This window comes from Diabrotica virgifera, chromosome 3 (assembly GCF_917563875.1).
Source record: "Diabrotica virgifera virgifera chromosome 3, PGI_DIABVI_V3a".
Lineage (NCBI taxonomy): Eukaryota > Metazoa > Arthropoda > Insecta > Coleoptera > Chrysomelidae > Diabrotica > Diabrotica virgifera.
The window spans coordinates 48,090,141-48,114,208 of NC_065445.1; the positions used below are offsets into that span (position 1 = coordinate 48,090,141).

Below are 24,068 nucleotides of genomic sequence, written 5' to 3' on the forward strand. Positions count from 1 at the left end.
TTTTAACTAATTTTTGAAAGTCATATGATACACTGTTTTGCAGAGAATTTGTAATGATTCACAGAATGCCTGTTATTGGTTTGACTACGGAATATATCTTTTAGAAAAAAAGGAAGATGACAAAGCTTACGAGTGTATGAAAGAATGCTTGTTACAGCAACAACAGCACAAATATGGGTAATAGTTATTTTCCTAATTAGTGCGGAAAGTGATACTTTCCCGCACGAGACTGCCGTTGACCCGAACGACGCGTGAGTGCAGGCGAGTGCGTGAAAGAAACTTTTTGCAGTAGGTAACAATATTTTTTCTACGGCCGTACCTTTGGAAAAAAGCCACAACAAATAGAGTTATATCAATTTTTTAGGAGGGAAAATACACAAATTAATACGTTCTTTAACATGGTTGTCAAAACCAAACTTTCAATAAAATTAGTTACCATGACGACGCTGTTGGTTTCCATGACGACGATTCAAAACCATTGTTACTGTCTACTGATTTGACTTTCGAATATTATGTCAAAATTATTTTATTCCAACGATTTGTCAATAGTAATTGCACAAGAGCTCTAAAATTCTATATTAATTTTAGAGATCGAGTGCAATTTGTTGCGATTATTTCATAAATAAAACTGTTCAAAACCAAAATTTTATTGTAATTTATTTATGTAAGTACAAATTATTACAATTAAACATACAGTTGTTATAAATATTTGACGGTTGAAAGTCATCACTTTTATAATTTTTAAAACATTAATTGTCATTAATGTCACTGAATGTATTTTTTCATAGCAACGAAGGGCATCTGACATAATATACTTGACGACGGGAAATTATCAAAGATTATCGGGTATAATATCACAAGAGAGTGAGAATAAATTGAAAATAATGCGATAGACACGAGAGCCCGCAGGGCTCTCTGCATTATTTTCTTATTTATTCTTACTGTCGTGTGATATTCGTTAGATTATTTTTTAATACGTATATTATGGATATTTTCTTAAATGTGACAGTTGTCAAAACTAGGAAACTGGTTGCCATTAAACAGAAACAATCTACTTAAAAAAATTATATCGGTAGTTTTCTACAGTAGATAATTCTCAGTATAATTTTAATCTGATTGGACAGAATTAAACACGTGATCAAATATCTTACTATACGATTGGAAGTTAAAATCATGAAAAAATAATCAGTTTAATTTTTATTTTTGTAGCTTTCTATTGGTCAGAATCTCCTATGAATGAAATAATCGCGTTAATTTCATTAAAACACGAACACAATTTAAATTTGAAATAAATTAGTAAATAATATCTAAATACTAGTTTATTGCATGTATCATAATATATTATAAAAAAAAAGAAAAAACATTTTTTAGGAAACGCTTTTCTTTAGTTCCGAGTGACTAAAATTAAAAATATTAAAAAATCAACTAAAAAGCAAAAAATAAAAAAAATTGAAAAAATCTAACACATTCGTCAAAGAAAAGCGTGGCGCGTCTTCATCGAATAAACGGTTTTCGCCCCACGCTTTTCTTTAACGAATGTGTTGGATATTTTCAATTTTTTTTATTTATTGCTTTTTAGTTGATTTTTTAATATTTTTAATTTTAGTCACTCGGAACTAAAGAAAAGCGTTTCCTAAAAAATTTTTTTTCATATTTTTTATTTTTTACTTTTTAGTCTTACACTTTTCAAACATTAAAATATATCGTCATGTTTATTAAAATATGTATAAAACATATGATGTAGAAACATAAAAAGTAGTCGGAATCGGCAAAAAATTTGAAACTTCAGTGTTTATTTGTGAAGCATAACGTAAACAATTAACGTAAAAAGTAAAATTATGTATAGTTCATATCATTAGCTACAATCCGTAAAAATTTCAAATTTCTACATTGTAAAAAACAAGAGAATTTAAGCATTTTCCATTAAAATCGTTTTTTTATTTAAACAATTATTAAACATAAACAAATTTTTTTATTGACTATTCGTGTATTGTTCCCGCGAATGCATATGTCTGCAAATTTTCATTCATTTGCATTGAAGAAAAAGCAGGCAAATTAGCCTCTAAAGATTTGACGCAAACTATTGAACTAAAGAAAAGCGTTTAAAAAAAGAAGAATGTGTGTAACTTATTAAATTTAAATTAAAATACATTTTACTGCTGTCAGAAACCAGACAAAACTGTTTATATCACAAATAATCATTGCTTTTCGCTTAAATTGAATGTTAAAGCTTCCAAGAGGCAGGTGGCTGGCGGGAGCTGGCTTGAATATTTAATTTAATCGAAAAGCAATGTTTATTTCTGAAATACACATTTTTTTCTCTTTACGGGCAACTGTAAAATGTATTCTGAGTTAAATAAATTACATACATTCTTCTTTTTTGTCAAATAATTTAATTAAAAAATTATTTTTGGACACCCTGTACAAATAATTATATAAATTTTTATATTACTGAATAAAGAATTGAATGATCTTTCAAATGAGCTATCGCATATCCCCTATTCTCATTTAAAAAAATCATCGATTACGTCATCGCGCCCAGATGGTTGACGTCACTAGTATGACATATATTCCAAAATATCGTAATTTAAAAATAAAAATCGACCTCTTTCGGGATTTTTCCTTAAAGTCGCCTTTTTACGAAATAACGAATTTATTCCTTTCATTTGCATCGTACTGTATAAACAAATATATAAGTGTTCAAAATTTAAAACTCTATTGTTTATTTATGACGCATAACGTAAACAATTAACGTAAAAAGTGAAATTATGTATAGGTTATATCATTAGCTACAATCCGTAAAAGTTTCAAATTTCTACATTGTAAAAAACAAGAGAATTTAGGCCTTTTTCCATTAAAATTGTTTTTTTTTAAACGATTCATAAACATAAACAAAATTTTTTTGCTGTCGATTCGTGTATTGTTCCCGCGAATGCATATGTCTGCAAATTTTCATTCATTTGCATGGAAGAAAAGGTAGTCAAATTAACAGCCAAAGATTTGACGCAATCTATTGAACTAAATAAAAGCGTTTAACAATCTTAAGATAACATGCTAAGAATTTATTTTGTATACAAAAATATTTTATTATATTATTATTCACAAGTTTATTTTCATATTTTCTACACCTACTACTGCAAATTGGTGTAACTTACAAACAAGGTTGGGGTACAAGTGTACCCCAGGTAGCATTCCAGGGTTCAAGTCGCCTTTTTACGAAATAACGAATTTATTCCTTTCACTTGCATCGTACTGTATAAACAAATATATGAGTGTTCAAAATTTAAAACTTTATTGTTTATTTATGACGCATAACGTAAACAATTAACGTAAAAAGTGAAATTATGTATAGGTTATATCATTAGCTACCATCCGTAAAAGTTTCAAGTTTCTACATTGTAAAAAACAAGAGAATTTAGGCCTTTTTCCATTAAAATCGTTTTTTTTATTTAAACAATTAATAAACATAAACAAAAATTTTTTGTTGTCTATTCGTGTATTGTCACCGCGAATGCATATGTCTGCAAATTTTCATTCATTTGCGTGGAAGAAAAGGTAGTCAAATAAACATCCAAAGATTTGACGCAATCTATTGAACTAAATAAAGCGTTTAATAAAGCAATATTACAAGGTATTCTACTTTCCCGTACCAGTGCGGGAAAATTTAATTTCCTGTACTGGTGAGGGAAAGTGCAACTTTCGGAAACCGAATGCTTACGGGAAAGTGGCAGTTTTAGCACGGCCGTAGAAAAAAACATTTTATGTGTTTGTACATTTTTAATTTTTTACAGTAACATATTTTTATAGTTTAATAGTACTTGCAGCTCTTCTGAGCAATAAAGGACACAAAGAAGATGCGGAAACCTGTTTCCTAAATGTAGTGACAGACAACCCTGAATGGTGTGAAGGTATTTCTCTTTAGTTGTACGAGATCCCACTGCAGAATCACTACGTTCAAAGTTAGTTAATTAACGTGGTTAAAAACGAGAGGTAGAGTCCTTTTCATGAGCATTTTTCAGTGCGTCACAAATGATAGAAAAAAGGTAAGTCCGTGATATTAATACACGTTTATGACATTCATTCTAACATGACATTTTAGTTCAATCTTACAGTTGTCACATTTTATTTGCAATTTGGCATAAAAACAAATCAATTGTGTTTATTGCATTTATAAAATGGTATTTTCTTTGGTTTGTATAGTCTTATAAATTGTACAGATTATATTCGTAGATATACATATTATATAATTCGTAAATAATTTTTTTTCGATTATAGCGCCATCTATCGACAACTAGAATAACTAGAATAAATGTTATAAATGTCTGTAATCACAGACGTGCTTTTTTTCTGTCACATACAATTTATTGCGTTAGAAAGAAATCGAAAAACTGTGAGGCACTGAAAAATGCTCATGAAAAGGACTCTATCGGAGATAAAATAAAAGAAAGCTAGCGCGCAACGCCACTGGTTTGACGCACTGGAACAACTCGCATTCGCCATTAAACATTGTCAACTTTGTCAAACCGGTGACGTTTCTCGTTAGCTTTCTTTCACTCAGTGATATGGGAGAGAGGGGATACGACATAAGGGATGATTTTGTAATTCCTAAATGGGACCACTTGATTTGACACTTTTGTACTACATCCAATATGGCGACGGGCAGGTTTTTATACGTTATATATGGAATATGTAACTCCGCCTGCATGACGGCTGGGCGAATTGAGTAGTTTAGCTGTTATGTTGCCGGTCCCAAGCCCGGATAAAGGAGGAAGGGGGAGGAGTAACAACCTCGTAAAAAAACCAGGGTTCATCTGGCCCGGATGATAGCACCCTGTAAGGGCCCCTGCCTAGGGTACAGGCGAAGCTGCTGCCTTGTAGTTAGATGCTGAACCATCAAAGGCTAGAGGAAGAAAACCTTGACAACAAATCACCCGGTCCTCCAGGTTGGGGGTTGAGGCATTGGGCTAACTCCTCAATACTCAGAAAAATGTATAAATGTTAAAAAGCCAAATCTACAGCCTCGGAACGGATGGAATAAAACACGACGACTTAAGCTACGAAAATGGATCAAGAATATAGGAACATGGAACGTACAGGGTCTCTCTACAAAACTCAATGAAGTAATGTATGAAACAAAGAAGCTCAATATGGACATAGTGGTGTTAACAGAAACCAAGAAAAAAGGTACAGGGTCAGAAAACTTAGGGCATTACGACCATTTCTATAGCGGCATATCAAAAGAAAAAAGAGCACAACAAGGTGTCTCAATAATTATTCGTAAAAGCCTAAGAAGGTATATCACCACTTGGGAAGCCATAGATGAAAGACTAATTAAAATAAACCTCAATATACATGGTCATAAACTAACGATAATAGGTGTATATGCAGTTAACGAAGATGCATTGGTTAACAAGAAAGAAGAATTCTACGAGAAACTAAACCGAGAAATAACATCGATAGGAAATACGAGGGAATTAATCTTACTTGGAGATTTTAATGGCAGGGTCGGAAAAAAACAAAACAATAAAATAATTGGTCCTTACGGAGAAAACATAACAAATGACAATGGGACCAGACTCATCACAATATGCGAACAGAACCAGCTCCGTATTACAAATGGATTCTATCAACATCGAGAAGTACATAAATACACCTGGGGACAGAGAACAAGGAATCTAAAATCTATAATAGATTACTTGATTGTACGCCAAAGATCAAATCTTAAAATCTACGACGTAAGAGCTTATAGAGGTGCAGTTTGTGGAAGCGATCACCATTTCTTAAAAGCAAAAATAATGTTTTCAAGAAGATGCCAGAAGGAACAACCAGTAGTTCGCTCAGAGATGGCAGATGACGTAAGATATAATCTTATAAGCCTAGAACAAGATAGTGTAAAAATATTGTATCAAAACAGACTAAACGAGAAACTTAAAAACATAACTTTCAATAACATCGAGGACCACTACAATTACATTAAAGAAAGTATTCACTCTGCAGCAAAAGAAGCCCTTGGATATTACGAAAAGAAAAACAAAAATACTCCATACTGGTGGGATGAAGAAATAGACACAGCGATAAAACAAAAGAAACAAAAGTATGAACAATATTTAAGTGCAAAAACAGATACCAATTGGTCTAATTACAAAAACCAACAAGCTAAGGTGAGACAAATGATAAGACAGAAAAAAAATGAATCCTGGGATCAAAACTGTCAAAAAATAAATACGTACATAGGAGGAACCAGAAGTACACAAAGCTGGAAACTTATTAAATCTCTTAGGACCAACGACAAGAAAAAAGATTTAATCTCACCAATTTCGTTAGAAGCATGGGACATGTACTTCAGTAAACTGTTACAAGAAGATCGAGTAGAATTCAAAATAAAAGATAATAACCAAAACATACGCGTTGAAGCATCTCCTATAAGAATCACGAAAAAGGAAGTAAAGGATATTTGTACTTCACTCAAAAACAAAAAAGCACCCGGACCTGGCAATATACCCTCAGAACTAATAAAAAATGGAACTGAAAAACTATATGAGCACCTGACAATACTCTTTCAAAACTGCATAAACAAAGTAGAGGTTCCAGCCGAATTTAAAACCTCTACCATTTCAACTTTACATAAAAAAGGAAACAAACAAAATTGCGATAATTACCGTGGAATAGCAGTTACTAGTACCATTAGTAAAATCTATGGGAAAATGATCAAAAATAGAATAGAAAGAGAATATACTGATATGGAGGCAGAAGAACAGGCAGGTTTTAGAGCTGGTAGATCGACCATAGACCACCTTTTTTGTATCACTCAACTTATAGAAAAAAAGGTTGCCGTAAATCAAGAAGTCCACTTTTTGTTTGTTGATCTAAAAAAGGCCTACGATAGCATCCCCCAAAATAAGTTATGGAACACTCTAAGACAAACGAACATCAACTCAAATCTCATAACAGCAGTGGAAAAACTATATGATAACGCCAACGCCAAAGTTAAAATAGGAACGAATGTTTCCAAAGGTTTCGTAGTAGACAAAGGACTGAAGCAGGGATGCTGCCTATCGCCGACACTTTTCAAAATATATCTGGAACAAGCATTGAAACTTTGGAAGCGGAAATGCAGCGGCATGGGTATACAATTAAATAATAACAACCTGTACACTCTATGTTTTGCTGATGATCAAATTGTGATTGCTAACGAATATGACGATCTGGAATACATGACTCGAAAATTAATCGAAGAATACAAAAAATGGGGATTAGAAGTTAACATAGATAAAACAATGTACATGAACATCGGTGGCAACGAGCAGAGTCTAATTTTAAATGACGGACAACACATTAAGTACAACAATAAATATTCTTATTTAGGAGTAGAAATCACGGACGACGGCAAATCAGATCAGGCTATAAAAAAACGAAACATTCAAGGTAGAAGGGCCATATCGCAACTAAATAGTATTATTTGGGATCGACATATATCCAAAAAAAATAAACATCGAATATACAACACTATTATAAAGAGCATAGTAATGTATGGAAGTGACGTGTGGCAATTAAAGACAACTACTGAAAGAACACTACAAGCCACGGAGATGGATTACTGGAGACGTGCCGCAGGAAAATCAAAACTCGAAAGAGTTAATAACCAACGTATACGAGAGATTATGGGAGTCACACATACGATTGTCGAAGATATAAGAGTACAACAATTAAAGTGGTATGGACATGTGCAGAGAATGCCAGAACACCGTCTGCCCAAACAGATTCTAGATTGGTCACCAAATGGAAAAAGAAAAAGAGGCCGACCCAGAAAGAGCTGGAGAGAAGGAATAGACAGAGAGATCCGAGAGAGAGGTTTAGACGAAGACCTTTGGGAAGATAGAGATTGGGCATCGGAAGACGTTGGAGGACGTTTTAAACCAATTATATATATATATATATATATATATATATATATATATATATATATATATATATATATATATATATATATATATAGATACAAGTTTTTATTGAGGTTGCAGTCAGTGTAAGGGGCAGGATGAGAGAAACTCTTTGTTACAATCGAGCTTTCGCAAAATTTATTTGCTTCGTCAAGATTAGCTAAAATGAGTATATAATTATAAATACAATGAAATTAAAGATAAAAGAACATTGTATAAAAAAGCACAAAAACTTACAACGTGAGGTTAGTTCATTAATTTAACATTTCCACAAAACATAATTATATAAAAATATCCTTATTTTAATCGTTTCCAAATTTCAATGTTTTAATTTTTACAATTTCTAATGAAAAATTTTGATTTATTAATTTAGTTCTAAATTTGATTAATGCCAGAAAGACACTCAATTAATGTCAATAAGACATTAAATAGGTATCTGTTTATTTTATTTTAAGTTGTTAAAAACTAGTTTTTTGATTATTACTTACTAGCGCACTTTAAATTATGGAAGGTATAGATAGATATAAGTACATGTTTTGTTGATTATTGTTTTATTAATAAATTAAAGTGGCTTTAATAAATGTAGTTTACAAAATACCATGCGAAAATTGCGATAAGTCATACATCGGACACACATCCAGGAATTTAATAGGTAGACTAACGTCACACAAAAGCGACCTTAGAAATAATAAAAACACATGTGCATTAGTAGATCATGCAATAAACAAAAATCATGCATTCAAATTCGATGAAACAACGGTATTAAAACATGAAAATAAACTAAATAAAAGAGAATTTTTAGAAATGGTGTGCATAAATAAATATCAATGTGTAAATAAAAGAACAGACATAAATAAACTAAGTAACATCTATAATTATATTTTATCTTACGATAAATGATATTCTAATTAAAGAATAGTAAATTCCCTGACAAAATTTCAAAAATTAAATTTTTAAAATTAACGCCACTTTAATTTATTAATAAAACAATAATCAACAAAACATGTACTTATATCTATCTATACCTTCCATAATTTAAAGTGCGCTAGTAAGTAATAATCAAAAAACTAGTTTTTAACAACTTAAAATAAAATAAACAGATACCTATTTAATGTCTTATTGACATTAATTGAGTGTCTTTCTGGCATTAATCAAATTTAGAACTAAATTAATAAATCAAAATTTTTCATTAGAAATTGTAAAAATTAAAACATTGAAATTTGGAAACGATTAAAATAAGGATATTTTTATATAATTATGTTTTGTGGAAATGTTAAATTAATGAACTAACCTCACGTTGTAAGTTTTTGTGCTTTTTTATACAATGTTCTTTTATCTTTAATTTCATTGTATTTATAATTATATACTCATTTTAGCTAATCTTGACGAAGCAAATAAATTTTGCGAAAGCTCGATTGTAACAAAGAGTTTCTCTCATCCTGCCCCTTACACTGACTGCAACCTCAATAAAAACTTGTATCTACATATTGTCAGTCAATAATACCAAACTACTTTATATATATATATATATATATATATATATATATATATATATATATATATATATATATATATATATATAAAATCAAACAGATGAAATAGAGAATGTGGAAAAATCCCCTTACGAACAATTCACACATCCACCATTTCGGGTTGGGAAAAATTTTTCGAATAGAATCAAAGATCCAAACACCAGTTCTTAGAAATGTGTTTCGCCCTCTTCAACCTCTCTGGGTTGATATATATATATATATATATATGGAATATGTTATTAATTTGTTATTAAAATTATTATTTATTCATATATTTATATAATGGTAGGGGAGCAAAGTATGCTAAATGTGCAGTCACTCGAGCGCTTTGGGGACCTATTGGGTTGTGATTATTAGGTCCTAAAACCAAAAAAAGTTAAGTAAAATTTTCCATTTTAGCGGGCGCTTGCCATTTTTTAATTTAATTTTCCATTTCCATTAATCGTTTTTTCCGAATATAGCGCCATCTATCCATAATTCGAAAAAATGTTCCGAATAAAAGTTGCTTATTTTTATGCAGAGAATTCAAATCTGCAATAAAAAATGGGGGCTCCCATTTAAGATTTTAAAGTAACCCCCCACCCCACCTCCGTGGGGGGTCGCGTTTGATACCATTCGATATATTTTTCAAAAATATTAAATAAGTGTATTTTTCAGTTTTTCGATCTGATGTTTATTTTGCTAAATATCGCCGGATTTGTATTTAAAATTTAAAATTTACCCCCCACCCCTCTCTGCGAGGGGTCGTGTTTGGTATCTATCGATAGATTTTTGAAAAATATTGAACGTGTAGTTTTTATTTTTTCGATCTGACGTTCATTTCTCGAAATATTCGCCTTTTCCTTGTGAAATTTTGTGACTCACCAATTCCCTTACGCCCCGCTGAAATCGTCAGATTTTTTAAATATACACTGTTTTGCATGTACTTAACTTACCTTATCTTAATCTGACAATTTCGAGTATTTTTAAGGATATATTTTTTTTTCGGGCTCCCCTAAACGAACTCCCCTGTGTTAAGAGCCAATATATGGCAGAGGTACATCTGCAGGGTACCACGTTTCTCCCCATATGATAATCTGACGCGCTCGAGTAACTGCAAAAATCCCCGCTTGGGCTCCCCTACCATAATATAATATAATTTTATAATTATATATTTTATATAGAGCAGAATATACTACCAAAGAGTTGTTTCGCCATATTGGATGGAGCGTTTTTGCGAGTGAAACCGAGCCCATCTACTTCACCGTATGCCGCATCCCCTCCCTCCCACATCACTGCTTTCACTTTATCTCTAATAGCTCGCGTTTTTAACACCTGGCAACCTTCATATGCGGCCATTTTTTCACAGGCAACCTTATATCATCATATTAGAAATAAATCAGCTCTAATTTGATATAAAAAGAGATTTTTTCAAAAATGAATTACTGTTAACTTACTGAAGAAGTAAAAAACTTTCTTTGTAAATCCACAAGGAAAAAGTTTTTCCTGCAGTTGGCTGGATACCATGTAATACAAAAACAGCAAATCCTGTATAAAAGGTATATTTAAAATCCCTAAAAAGGGCTACATCACAAATACATAACTAGTTTTTGACTGGTTTACCAGTCATCATCAGTGCTTACGTAAAGTTGATACATCCTAATCACCAAAATATAGTTTTACAAAAATATGAGAGTCAGAGCCCTGTAAACATGGTCTTGATTACCATGTAATCAAGTCACACTACAGCTCAGATGTTACCTGGGGCATTTTGAGAATATTTAAAACATCCATGCTTTATTTGGCATTTTAAACTGATGTTTCCTTAACGAACCATGTTTATAGAGCTCTGACCCTCATATTTTTGTAAAACTATATTTTGGTGGTTAGGATGTATCAACTTTACGTAAGCACTGATGATGACTGGTAAACCAGTCGAAAATTAGTTATGTATTTGTGATGTAGCCCTTTTTAGGGATTTTAAATATACCTTTTATACAGGATTTGCTGTTTTTCTTTGTAAAGAGTATATGAATTTTATTTAAAAAATCTTTAAAAAAATTATCCAAATTGGATTAGTAAATACATACATCACAGAACGAACGTTTTCGGTCGTATCAGACCATCATCAGATACAATCGAAAAAGTTCGTTCTGTGATGTATGTATTTATTAGTCCAATTTGGATAATTTTAAAGAAATTTTTTAATAAAATTGATACACCATTTAAAAAGGAAGTCTATTACTTCTTCATCAGTTTTTAACTATGGTATACAGTATACAGGCAACTAGAGGAATTTCCCTTTTAATGTGAATTACTATTAAGAGCACACAGTAGCGATCAACAGGTAGCAACAAACGCGGTCCACGATTGCGAAAGTTCTGCGAACTTTCAAAAGTGAGGCAACAGTGCGTCGGTAATTCGACACTGACAGTGACGTTTATACTATCAAAAACAATAATTTTTATACACATGGGCGCGACATGTTGCCAAGTCAGTGACGTTCGATTTCTTGTTATAAAAAAAATGGTTTGTAGTAGTTCCAATGTGACACAAAATCTAGGCACGTGATAAAAAAGTTTATTTGAAGAAAGTGTATTTTTTTGTCTTTCTTAATGGCGGTACAGGCTCCTTTTTTCAATATTTTATTTAGTTATAGAGTAATTTCCACATACTAACATATTTCTGAAATTGGGCTCTGTACCACCATTCTTTATTATATTACGAATATGTGTGCCAAATATCTCGACAAAATATTCAAAATTAGAGCCGCAATCTTGGAACGCGTTTGTTGCTACCTGTTGATCGCTACTGTAGCCTCTTAATTATATTCATTTAAAACCATTTACGGTCATTTTTTGACTGGAAACCTGTTATCAAAGAATTCTTCTATTCTTACATTTATATAAAATTGTAATTTTAATTAACTAACTTATAAACTTAGCGATTCTGCATTAAGATCTTTTTGAACAGCATTGGACAAAATTTCGATCCAATGCTTTTTAAATGCATTTTTTTTCGAATCCTGATATAACTAATAAGTATTTTTGAAAAATTTGAAAGCAGAATGAAAGATTACATTATTACCGAGGGTCAAAAGTCCCTGAAAACTTCTGTAATGTTTATTTTAATAAGTTACAGGGGTGAAAAAAAGGAGAAAATTTAGTGTAATTTTTAATTTCAAATATTTCATTCAAACGAAACTTTCTGTTTATTCTAAGGGACTCTCAGCCCTCGGTAATAATGTAATCTTTCATTCTGCGTTTAAATTTTTCAAAAATATTCATTAGTTTTCTCAAGATTAAAAAAAAATGAATTCATTCAAAAAGCATTGGTCAGGATTTTTGCGCCTACGCTCTTAACGGAGAATATAAGTAATAAACTTTTTAGGTTGGGCAATTTTCTACTTGTTTTACCAAAAAACTGAAAATTATGGTGGCATGGATAACACATTGCGTATGGCAAAAAAGTACAGCGATCTTAGTGCACCTTTGGATTATTTTTCAGAATATGAGGATTTAGTATGGACTAGTGAAATTTGTCCCAAAACTGTATTCTTTCGAACAGCTATGCTATTGCTGAAATTACGATTGTATTCAGTACGTAACAATTTTCTTTTTTAACAATCCTACTTGATAATTAGGAGTACGGCAGGGATGCCTCTTGTCACCACTGCTTTTCAACGTTTACTCCGAAAGAATTTTCAGAAAAGCTCTTTCAAAAAACAAGAAGGAACACTTGTGAACGGTGAAGTCATCAATAATTTGCGATATGCGGACGATACAGTACTCCTAGCTTCTAGTCAAGAAGATCTGCAAACACTACTTGATAGTGTCGTTGAGAGTTGTAGGGAGGCAGGTCTGGATCTGAACATAAGGAAAACCAAAATACTCGTAATAAGTAAACAGCAGCATATAAAACCGTCTATATATGTAAATAATACCAAACTTGAGCAAGTTGATAAAATCGTTTACATTGGACAGCAACTAAATTGTAACGCAGAAAGTCACGGCGAAATTAGATCTAGGATAGAGCAGGCTAGAGCCGCTTTTAGAAGGATGTCCAAGGTGTTATGTAACAGAGACCTAAAATTGGCATTGAGGATCCGCCTACTTCGCTGCTACGTGTTCTCGGTCTTACTTTATGGTGTCGAGTCCTGGACTGTGAATAAAATCGATCTAAATCGCCTTGAGGCTTTCGAAATGTGGTTCTATAGAAGAATTTTAAAAGTTTCCTGGGTGGAGAAGATTCGAAACTCCACAATACTAGAACGTCTCAGCAAGACTACTGAGATCATAAAAAGCATCAAGCAGAGAAAGCTGGAGTACTTCGGACATGTAATGAGAGGTCCCAAATATAGGTTGCTACAAAATATTATGCAAGGAAAAATAGCAGGCAAACGAGGTCCAGGACGAAGAAGAACCTCATGGTTGAAGAACTTGCGAGATTGGTATGGTGTTGATACAAGCATGCTATTTAGGGTGGCAGTGAATAAAATTAGGATAGCTATGATGGTAACCAACGTTCTGAAAGGACATCGTACATGAAGAAGAAGACTTGCTAATTAATAGCAATGATAATACTTGTTTAAATTGAAGACAGTTGATTTAATTATTATGCGAGGTATAGTACAATGCCCTCCTCGTTCAGAAGATTTTATACTTCTTGATTTCTACTTTTCATTGATCATAATATGTAATTGTAGTACATAATCATAATAAGCAGTAGCTATAATTAGTAAATGTCTTTTTATTTTTAGTGGACTGAACTAGCTTTAGCTCAAGAAATAAATACCCATCCAGGATTTACTCATTATCTTCTATCAGCACTCTGTTATTACAAAAGATTATATCGCCACGCTTTGGATCATCTTGAAGAAACCATGAAATATTATGGTCCGGTTAGTATCATATTATAAGCTTTTTTGTTTTTTTTTATTCTAGCGACCTTAAATATATTTTACTTTATTAAAATTGTTAGTTAAGTCTGATTCTTATTAGTTCTTAATTTGGTTTGAGGTCTTATTCTGGAAATGTGAATTTACTTACAATTTTTTCTTCACGGAACATCAATAATTATTGTTGTTCTGAAGCTATTTTCTTGTGGAATTTTTATGAAAATGTTAAGAAAGTCTATGGCTACAATTGAGTTTTAATTTCAATATTTTATATAGGCTAGAATAATCCACAGAGTTTTCTGAACTTTAAGGAAAAAACACATTATGATTGTAACACCCGGTATAAAATGAAATTTACCTGTCTAGTAACAATATTATTACACCGATATTCTTAAATGATAAGGCTATAACATACTAAAAAAATCATTCAAATCGGACAACTGGTTTAGGAAATCTGAGATATCAAACATGTCCCATTTTTAAGGTGTTCGGCTAATTTTGCCGGTGTGTGTATATAATCGAATAAGTTCGAATGAACTATTTTTTACTAAAGTCGTCCCAGAAACGCAACTCATAAATATTGGCGATATCATTTTAAAGTCTTCTACTTTAAAATGTATAATATACGTCTGAATTGCCAATATAAATGAGTCAGATTAAATAAATTATTAGAAGAATTTTTTTACTTAGCAACAACATTTTTGTTTATTTTAGTAGTATTTTGTATTTTGACAACGAAACCCGATTTGGGCTTCGAAACGTTAATAAAATCATTTTTTTGGTAAAATTGTGGCTTATTTCCCAATAAAAGTAATTTATCAATAATTATTTTTATTTTTGTGTGTTATAACTTATTACTTACTGTAATAAAAACACCTCCAGCGTCCTTTGGGCATGCTGGTTTCTAAGGTGCAAAGCACACGTACATCTTCACGATACGATACAATATTAATACTTTTTAAGTATTGAGTATTGTATTGGTTATGCCAATGAAGTATCGTATCGTGTATCGATATCGGCAATACTCTCTTATAAAAATATCGTATTGATATTGATTTTGACAGGATATCGATGCAATACTCGATCAAATATCGACATAAAAAGAATTAAATTAATGAAAAAAAAAAACGATTCTTTATTCATTTATCACTTATCTTTATTTAAAAAATCTCTTAAAATATACAAGAAATAGAATAAATTACATTGTAACCTCACAAATATTATCCATTAAGGAACTCTTCATCCATATGTGCACACAAGATACAAATCAGTTCCTTGATACTTTTATCTTTAAAGAGCATCTTTTATTCGTTAGGAGCTGCTTCAGAAAAAAAAACCGCTGGATGGGTACGGACATCTCTTGGAGACACAAAATATCTCTAGCCAACCGAGATTTCCCCAAAAGGGGAAAACACTACTACAGTATTTCTCATGATCATTTTTCAGTGCGTAACAAATGATAGGAAAAAGGGTAAGTCCGTGATAATACACATTTATGACATTTATTCTAACATGACATTTTAGTTAAATCTGACAGTTGTCACATTTTATTTTCAATTTGGAATAAAAACAAATCAAAAGTGTTTCTTGCATTTATAAAATGGTATTTTCTTTGATTTGTATAGTCTTATAAATTATACAGATTATATTTTTAATATTATTATCTAATTAAAAAAAAATACTTTTTTATTATGGCGCCATCTATCGACAACTAGAAGAACTAGAATAAATGTTTTAAAAATGTCACCGACGAAATGTAATCACCGACGTGCCTTTTTTTCTGTCACATACAATTTAATGCGTTAGAAAGAAATCGAAAAACTATGACGCACTGAAAGATGATCATGAGAAATACTGTATATGATTTCCATCATAATAAAATATTTGTGTCTGATCCAGGTCTTGGAGATATAAAGTAGTTTTCAATTTCCTTTCAAAAACATCGATATTATCTGATGATTTTAAAAATAAAATATCGAAATGGGTTGACTTATTGGGTTCATCGTCCTTCTCTCTCGCACTAATGGAGAGCATACGCGCTTGTGCGTCTTATAACTCTAATAATATTTTAACTGTATAATAGGCCTTATGCAGCAGTCACCTTGCGTTTTATTTTTTCCCGATATCGACATTCACAATAATATCGAAGCAAGGTCGTTTTCAGATTTTGTTGTCGTCGATTCAGTCGTTTTCAGTTGATTTCAGATACTGAGTATCGTATCAACATTAATATTGCTAGGGTATGTATTGTATCGGTATCGTATTAATTTTCGATACGATATCAATAAAATATCGATATTTTTATCGCATATCGTGAAGCTCTAAGCACACATCTGCGTTTTGTGGGTTTCAGATGGTTTTCATCAGAGTATAGTGCTAAATCTCCCAGGGCGTTTGTCAGTTTAACTTTGACTTCATTTATTGATGGTATTTCCCTGACCTGCCACAGCTGTATCATCAGCGTAAATAGATTGTCTTGTTTGTGGGTTTATGGGTTGGTCGTTGGTGTATATCTTTAGTATACAATCTGTGCGAGGTCACTTCCATGAGGAAGTTCATTTTTTGGTCCCTTCAAGCAGGCACGTAGCCAGGAAATGTTCTTGAGGGAGGTCCAAATACAACTCAAACTTTTTGTTAGATTAGACGGTAAGGTATTGAAAAAAATATTCAGAATAAATTTTAGATCCATATGCAAAATTTGAAAAAACTATTTTAATATTTTAAAAATTGCAATAACAAAAGTGTTTACTACTTTACTACGATATAACATCTATATGACGACAATCTCATCCTAGTAAAGTAAGTTGTTTTTAATAGCTAATTTCACCATTGTACCTTTAATATCATTTTAGCTTCCCTGATGATGTTAGTGACTAGTGACTACTAACGAAATATAGAATTCCGTAGAAAAGAGTACACCTGGTCTTCTATTCAGCTGTCTACTCAATAATTTTGGGTTATTTAATATATCATCATCATCATCTAGCCTTTTGCATTCAAAGTTGAACATAGGCCTCCCCTAATTTCTTTCAGTTCTGTCGATCTTGGGCTTCCAGCAACCAATTGCCAGCAACCCTTTTGACGTTGTCTGTCCATCTGTGTAGGTGGTCTACCTCTACTTCTTCTGTCCGTTCGTGGTCTCCACACTGTAATTTTTTGGGTCCACCACCGTTCTCCATTCTGGCTACATGACCCGCCCAATTCCACCTCAGCTATACTATTCGCTCTATGACATGAATGTTTCATTACGTGGAGAACTTCGGTATTTGGTTCCAAAGATGATAGTGTATTACAGTTACACCATAACATATGTATATTCAGCTTTTATTGCTGCAAGAGAAGTGTCGCGGGAGTAATAGGGCAGCCAAATCTAGTAATTTTGCTTTTTCTGTAGAGGCAAATGCAGGTAAAAGAATTTGAAATCCTGATAGAATATTTTCGTTTTTGCTAAATCTGATTTTTAAATTGGATATACTTTGATCCGTACACTGAATAAAAACAGAAATAATCCTAGTAAAAAATAATAATAATTACGTTCACTTTTTCAAAAATGTTAATAATAACTTGGAGATAAACTTGCTGCCTTGGTACCAAAGCCGAGGTAGTTTTGCGAGGGGTCCGAACCCCATGGACCCCTCCCTTGGCTACGTGCCTGCCTCCAAGAACTCTTCTTGGACTATAGCGTTACGTAGAAGAGGATATTCTGGAGGATACATTTCACTAAACTTAAATGGTTGATTTAGTAACGCAGTACTACCGCCGACACTCGTACGTCATAGCCACTTTTGATGAAACCCTCGTGACGACACACTGTCGTCGTGAGCATTGAACGAGTTATTTATTATATATTTTAAAACTTTTCTAGAATTATGCGGCCTCAAGTCTTGCAGGACATTGCTTTCTGGGGCTAGACCGAAAGGGAGAGGCTGAGAAACAGTATTATTATGCCCTAGAATCATACAATAGACCAGTTTACTTACACTTAGTGACTGTTAATTTGGCGCAAGTATTAATAGATAAAGGCGCTGACCAGGAAGCTAGAAACTTGATGTTATTGGCTTGCAAATATAATCCGTCTCCTTATACGTGGTATATGGCAGGAAAATTATATTATGAAGTAAGTATCAACGGTTATTTTAAATAATATACGATTCCCTAAATTTCATTCTGACAGCTAAGCGGGCCAGTCGGGCGAAAAAACTCACTTCGCTGTGAGTGGTCAACTCAAGCCAGGAAAAATGTTAGCATACAGGACACTTAAGCTAGCGGGGCCATATGAGCGAATCCAATTTAACCTACGCCATATTTTTTCATCAACTTTGCACTAATTTATTGCCGCCCAATTAATTTTTCACCTCTTATCACCCTTAACGGGAGATGTTCCGCTAGATTATTATTAAAGCAAGTCGAACTAAAAAAATATATTTTTTTGAAATTCCACCGTATTCTGGTAGGGTTTTACGAATTTATTACCACCCTAATAATAGTTGTCTCTAAACCACCCTTAAGGGGATCGATTCCGCTAGCTTAAGATTTCAAGCTAGCAGAAAAAAAATGTTGTTAACATACCACAGTGTTCTGCTGGGTTTTTACGAATTTATTACCACTAACCACCCTAATAATTTTTCAATTCGTTTCATTTCCAATTTCAATTTTTTTGTTCTAAGCAAAAGGACTTCCTTAGTGCTGAAGAATGTTTTTCTGAAGCAAATGCAATGGACAATACGTACGCTGAAATTTGGGGTTATTTGGCTCTAGTTAACTTCAAGTTACAAAGACAACATGAGGCAGATCAATGTTTAAACCACGCAATAAAGGTAATAAATTTTACTAATTAGAAACCTGTAGAAAATATTAGGTATCCATATAAAAGCAGATTCGCTAATCTGAGACACAACTGTCTAGTGATGTTAGTAATTTCTTTTTTGAGAAGTTTATTTTGCTAGACGTGACTGGAAATTACTACACAACCAAACATACCTGCTCCTAGCCAATATTATTAATAGTAAACAGACATAAATAACATAAACCTTGCGTCAATCAATAATTATTTACTTACACCATTATAATGTGTTGATAACAAATGAAAAGATTATTTATTGTACAAAATAAAAATATTTTGAAACAATTAATTCCACAAAATTTTATGAGTTTAGTATACACTCCCACTATTTCCAATAATTTTTATTTTTTTAATAAAAGATTAAGCTGATTTGAGCAGTTAATAATGTGAGGTAGGAATTTTTGTGTTGTATGTTTCCTATTCTGAATGTGTCAAAATGAATCTCGGCTAAGCGAATTCAGTTCAGAATACCATATAATATAACAATATTATTAGGTATCCATACATTAAAAGAGGAAACCAATAGAAAGAGAATACCAATATTAGTAAGTCAATAACCCCTTGACCTTAACCTTATATAACAAGTATACATCATTTATGTTTTCAAATAACTTACATGTAAAATAAGAGTTTGATGTTAATATTGGGAGTAAACTATATGTAAGGGCAAATACTGACTATGGCATAGGATCAGGGTGTTTTTTCCTCATGATTTAATATGGAATCACTAACAGCAGAATTTTACTGTCATAATTACATGTATGTAGTTGTTTTTAAAAGACAAATCACATGCTCTGACCTCACTTGATACTTATTCCTAAGTATCAAATTAGTTATTTATACAGGGTGAGTCATGAGGAACTGTGCATACTCCTACCTCGTATAGAGGCTCCTATGGGGAATAACAAATGACCATTAAAAAGTGTCTTCTCCCATTGTTTAATAATATACAGGGCGAGTTTCGCATTTTGACAGAAATTTTATTCGTCATAATTTTTGAACGGTCAGATCGATGTGTCTCTTATTTTGGCCAATCGTTACACTATTACCACCTAATCAACTGGTTTATTCAAACTAGTAAAAAATCAGGTCCGGCTTTAAAAAATTAGTTCGTTTAGCTCTTAAAAAAAATTTCACCTTGTATACGCTTTTTAAAAACTCTAATATGAATTTTACAAATTAGACAAATAGGCAATTAAAATGGCATATTTATTTTTTCCCCACACGATTACTTAATTTTTTATAAAAAAATCAAATTTGACTATGAATTAAAAGTTTGGTAAAGTGAACCATAGATTTAAAAAAATTAACTTTTATTACAAAAATTAATTTTTTTTAACAAATATTTAATTTATGTTACCACCCAATCAACTGATTTATTCAAACTAGAAAAATCAGGTCCGGCTTTAAAAAATTAGTTCGTTTGGGTCTTAGAAAAAATTTCACCCTGTATACGCTTTTTGAAAACTCTAATATGAATTTTTCAAAAAGCGTATACAGGGTGAAATTTTTTATAAGACCCAAACGATCTAATTTTTTAAAGCCGGACATGATTTTTTTCTAGTTTGAATAAATCAGTTGATTGGGTGGTAACATAAATTAAATATTTGTTCAAAAAAAATTAATTTTTTTAATAAAAGGTATTTTTTTAAATCTATGGTTCACTTTATTGACCAAACTTTTAATTATTCATAGTCAAATTTGATTTTTTAATAAAAAATTAAGTGTGTAAGCATTAAATAAGCCATTGTAATTGCCTATTTGTCTAATTTGTAAAATTCATATTAGAGTTTTCAAAAAGCGTATACAGGGTGAAATTTTTTCTAAGACCCAAACAATCTAATTTTTTAAAGCCGGACCTGATTTTTTTCTAGTTTGAATAAATCAGTTGATTGGGTGGTAACATAAGTTAAATATTTGTTTTAAAAAAATTAATTTTTGTAATAAAAGTTAATTTTTTTAAATCTATGGTTCACTTTACCAAACTTTTAGTTCATAGTCAAATTTGATTTTTTTATAAAAAATTAAGTAATCGTGTGGGGAAAAAAATAAATATGCCATTTTAATTGCCTATTTGTCTAATTTGTAAAATTCATATTAGACTTTTCAAAAAGCGTATACAGGGTGAAATTTTTTCTAAGACCCAAACGAACTAATTTTTTAAAGCCGGACCTGATTTTTTTCTAGTTTGAATAAATCAGTTGATTAGGTGGTAATAGTGTAACGATTGGCCAAAATAAGATACACATCGATCTGACCGTTCAAAAATTATGACGAATACAAATTTCTGTCAAAATGCAAAACTCGCCCTGTATATTATTAAACAATGGGAGCAGGAGCAGACACTTTTTAATGGTCATTTGTTATTCCCCATAGGAGCCTCTATATGAGGTAGGAGTATGTACAGTTCCTCATGACTCACCCTGTATAAAGTTGATTTCATATAATCTAATAATTTCGTGTATTTTCTAATAAAGTCGTCATATCTTATCTTACAAAAAGTCGTCTCAGGAATACAACTCAAAAGTATTGACAAAATATCATTTTAAAGTCATTTACTTTAAAATTTATTTTTTATTAAGTAACAAAAATAAAATTTGTTTGATTTATTTTATTATAAAAATACATTAAAAAATACTATAAAAATACAGTACATAATATTCAGCAAACGGAAAAATATAAAGAACGTTAATCTAACGTTAAATTGACATACTCTAAAAGAAACAAACGAAATAAATTGCCTGGGGTTAACTCTAGATTGGACCCTAAACTGGAAAAGCCATATACATACCTTGCAAAAACAATGTCAACCTAGAATTAATCTCCTGAAAATTCTCTCAAACCGTACGTGGGGAGCAGATACAATAACCCTATTAAACTTATACCAATCACTTATACGTAGAAAATTAAAATACGGCTCAATATGTTATGATACTTCCAAAAAAACTACATTAAAAAAACTAAAGTCAATTCAAACAACGTCATTAAGAATTGCTCTGTGCGCATTTAGAACTAGCCCAACCAACAGCCTTCAAGTATTAGCTAACGAATTACCTTTACACTTACGAAGGCAACAATTGTCACTAAATTATGCAATTCGTGTATCATCAAACCATCAAAATCCCATGCATTCAAATATATTAAAACCTAAATGTATCAGTAATTACAAAAATAAACTTATGAATACACTCCCTTTTCATGAAAGATTAAAATTCAGTGGTTACGACTGTGAGCAGTTTAGTGCCGTCATAAATCCAACCCAAAACTTTCCCCCTTGATCAACTAGTTCACCAATTGTAAATACATCCCTTACTCGCTATCCCAAAATATCCACTAACCCAACAGTAATACATCAATCATACCATGAAATAATATTCCTATATCCTAATTCTGAACATATCTACACAGATGCATCAAAAACTCAATCAGGACTAGCAGCGGCTTACATACATGGAGCAGACCATTTTAAAATACGACTCCCTCTGAATTGTAGCATATTTACTGGAGAAGCACTGGCTATTTTAGAGGCACTGAAAGTTTGCAGAAGAAAATCCGCACCTCATTATATTATAATATCAGACTCATTAAGTACACTAAAAGCTTTACAGCAATTGTATCCACCAAATGAGATTATAATGCTAATAAAAAATGAACTCATACTACTAACAACAAAAAACATAGAAATAACTTTTTTATGGGTGCCATCACACGTGAGAATCAAGGGAAACGAAGAAGTGGACCAACTTGCGAATGAAGCTGCACTAGATGAAAGCATCACTGTGGCAAACATGCTAACAAAAAACGACCATAAAACCTCCATTAAAAAACATGTTACCAACTTATGGCAGAGTAACTGGAATTCCACATCCAATATATTACAAGAAGTTATAGAAACTGTCGGCACCACCTTACCACTCCCACTTAAACGTTGTGAAAAAGTGATAATCACTCGACTACGATTAGGACATACTATACCAACCCATATACACTTAATAAATAAAGAAGCCATCCCTTTCTGCCACAACTGCAAGATCCAAATCACTGTAAAACATATTCTGTTAGAATGCAAAACATACACCCAAGAAAGAAGAAAAATAACCTCTCTACCAACATGAAGGATCTACTAAGCTGCCAGTTCAACCAAGTGCTGAAATATTTGAATGACATTTTTTACAGTGTTTAATGGAATAGATTTAGTTATGTATACATTGTAAGAAATTGAATACTTATAATTTGTGTTTGTACCCCCTGCTAATAACTCTTAGTAGTTGATGCAGGGTCATTTTTGTTTAAATAAAAAAAAAACAATTTTAAAGTAAAATTGTGGCTTATTTCCAACAAAAATAGTAAAATGGTCAAATGAATCGAACATTAAAATGAAAAGATACCTAAACAAATAGATTAATTAATCGTTCTCGAAGTTCAGTTCAAATCTATAAAAACTTATATTTATCATAATCTTTTTTTCAGAATAAACTTTCGGATGAAGATCTCCTCGAACTGATTAAAGATGAGTGTTCTTTGTATAATCACATGTGTTCTATCTAGTTTTAAAATAAATTATTTCTTTTTAATCTTATTCTTAATGAAAATTGAAAAAAATAAAACATTATTGATGATTTAAAAGCAAAAAATCTAAAAAATTAAAAGCTGATCAAGAATGTCAACGTAATTTTCGGAAATACGGAAAAAATGCAGACAATATGAAGTTAGTTGCTAAATATTTCAAATTATGTATGTATCAGAGCAAATAAAGTGTGAAAAAAATATATTTTTAGTAAGTATATTTATTATAAATTTTGTGTCTTTGGATTTGCCTTCATCGGGAATAGGATAATAAAGTATTAAAATATGATAAGGAGCTTTCAAGTATTACG

The 24,068-nt window shown here is 31.7% G+C and overlaps 1 protein-coding gene across 1 annotated transcript in view; it reads left to right on the plus strand.

Moving 5' to 3' along the window:
• Positions 1–23,765, plus strand: part of LOC114325824 (uncharacterized) — a 95,833-nt gene extending 72,068 nt beyond the window's left edge. The window contains exons 15-21 of the mRNA XM_050646440.1: positions 44–177; positions 3,808–3,908; positions 12,842–13,050; positions 14,211–14,351; positions 18,214–18,465; positions 19,016–19,165; positions 23,662–23,765. Of these exons, the coding sequence (XP_050502397.1) occupies positions 44–177; positions 3,808–3,908; positions 12,842–13,050; positions 14,211–14,351; positions 18,214–18,465; positions 19,016–19,165; positions 23,662–23,739 (1,065 nt within the window). The 3' untranslated portion in view covers positions 23,740–23,765. The remainder of the gene's footprint in view (positions 1–43; positions 178–3,807; positions 3,909–12,841; positions 13,051–14,210; positions 14,352–18,213; positions 18,466–19,015; positions 19,166–23,661) is intronic.
• The last annotated feature ends 303 nt before the right edge of the window (positions 23,766–24,068 follow it).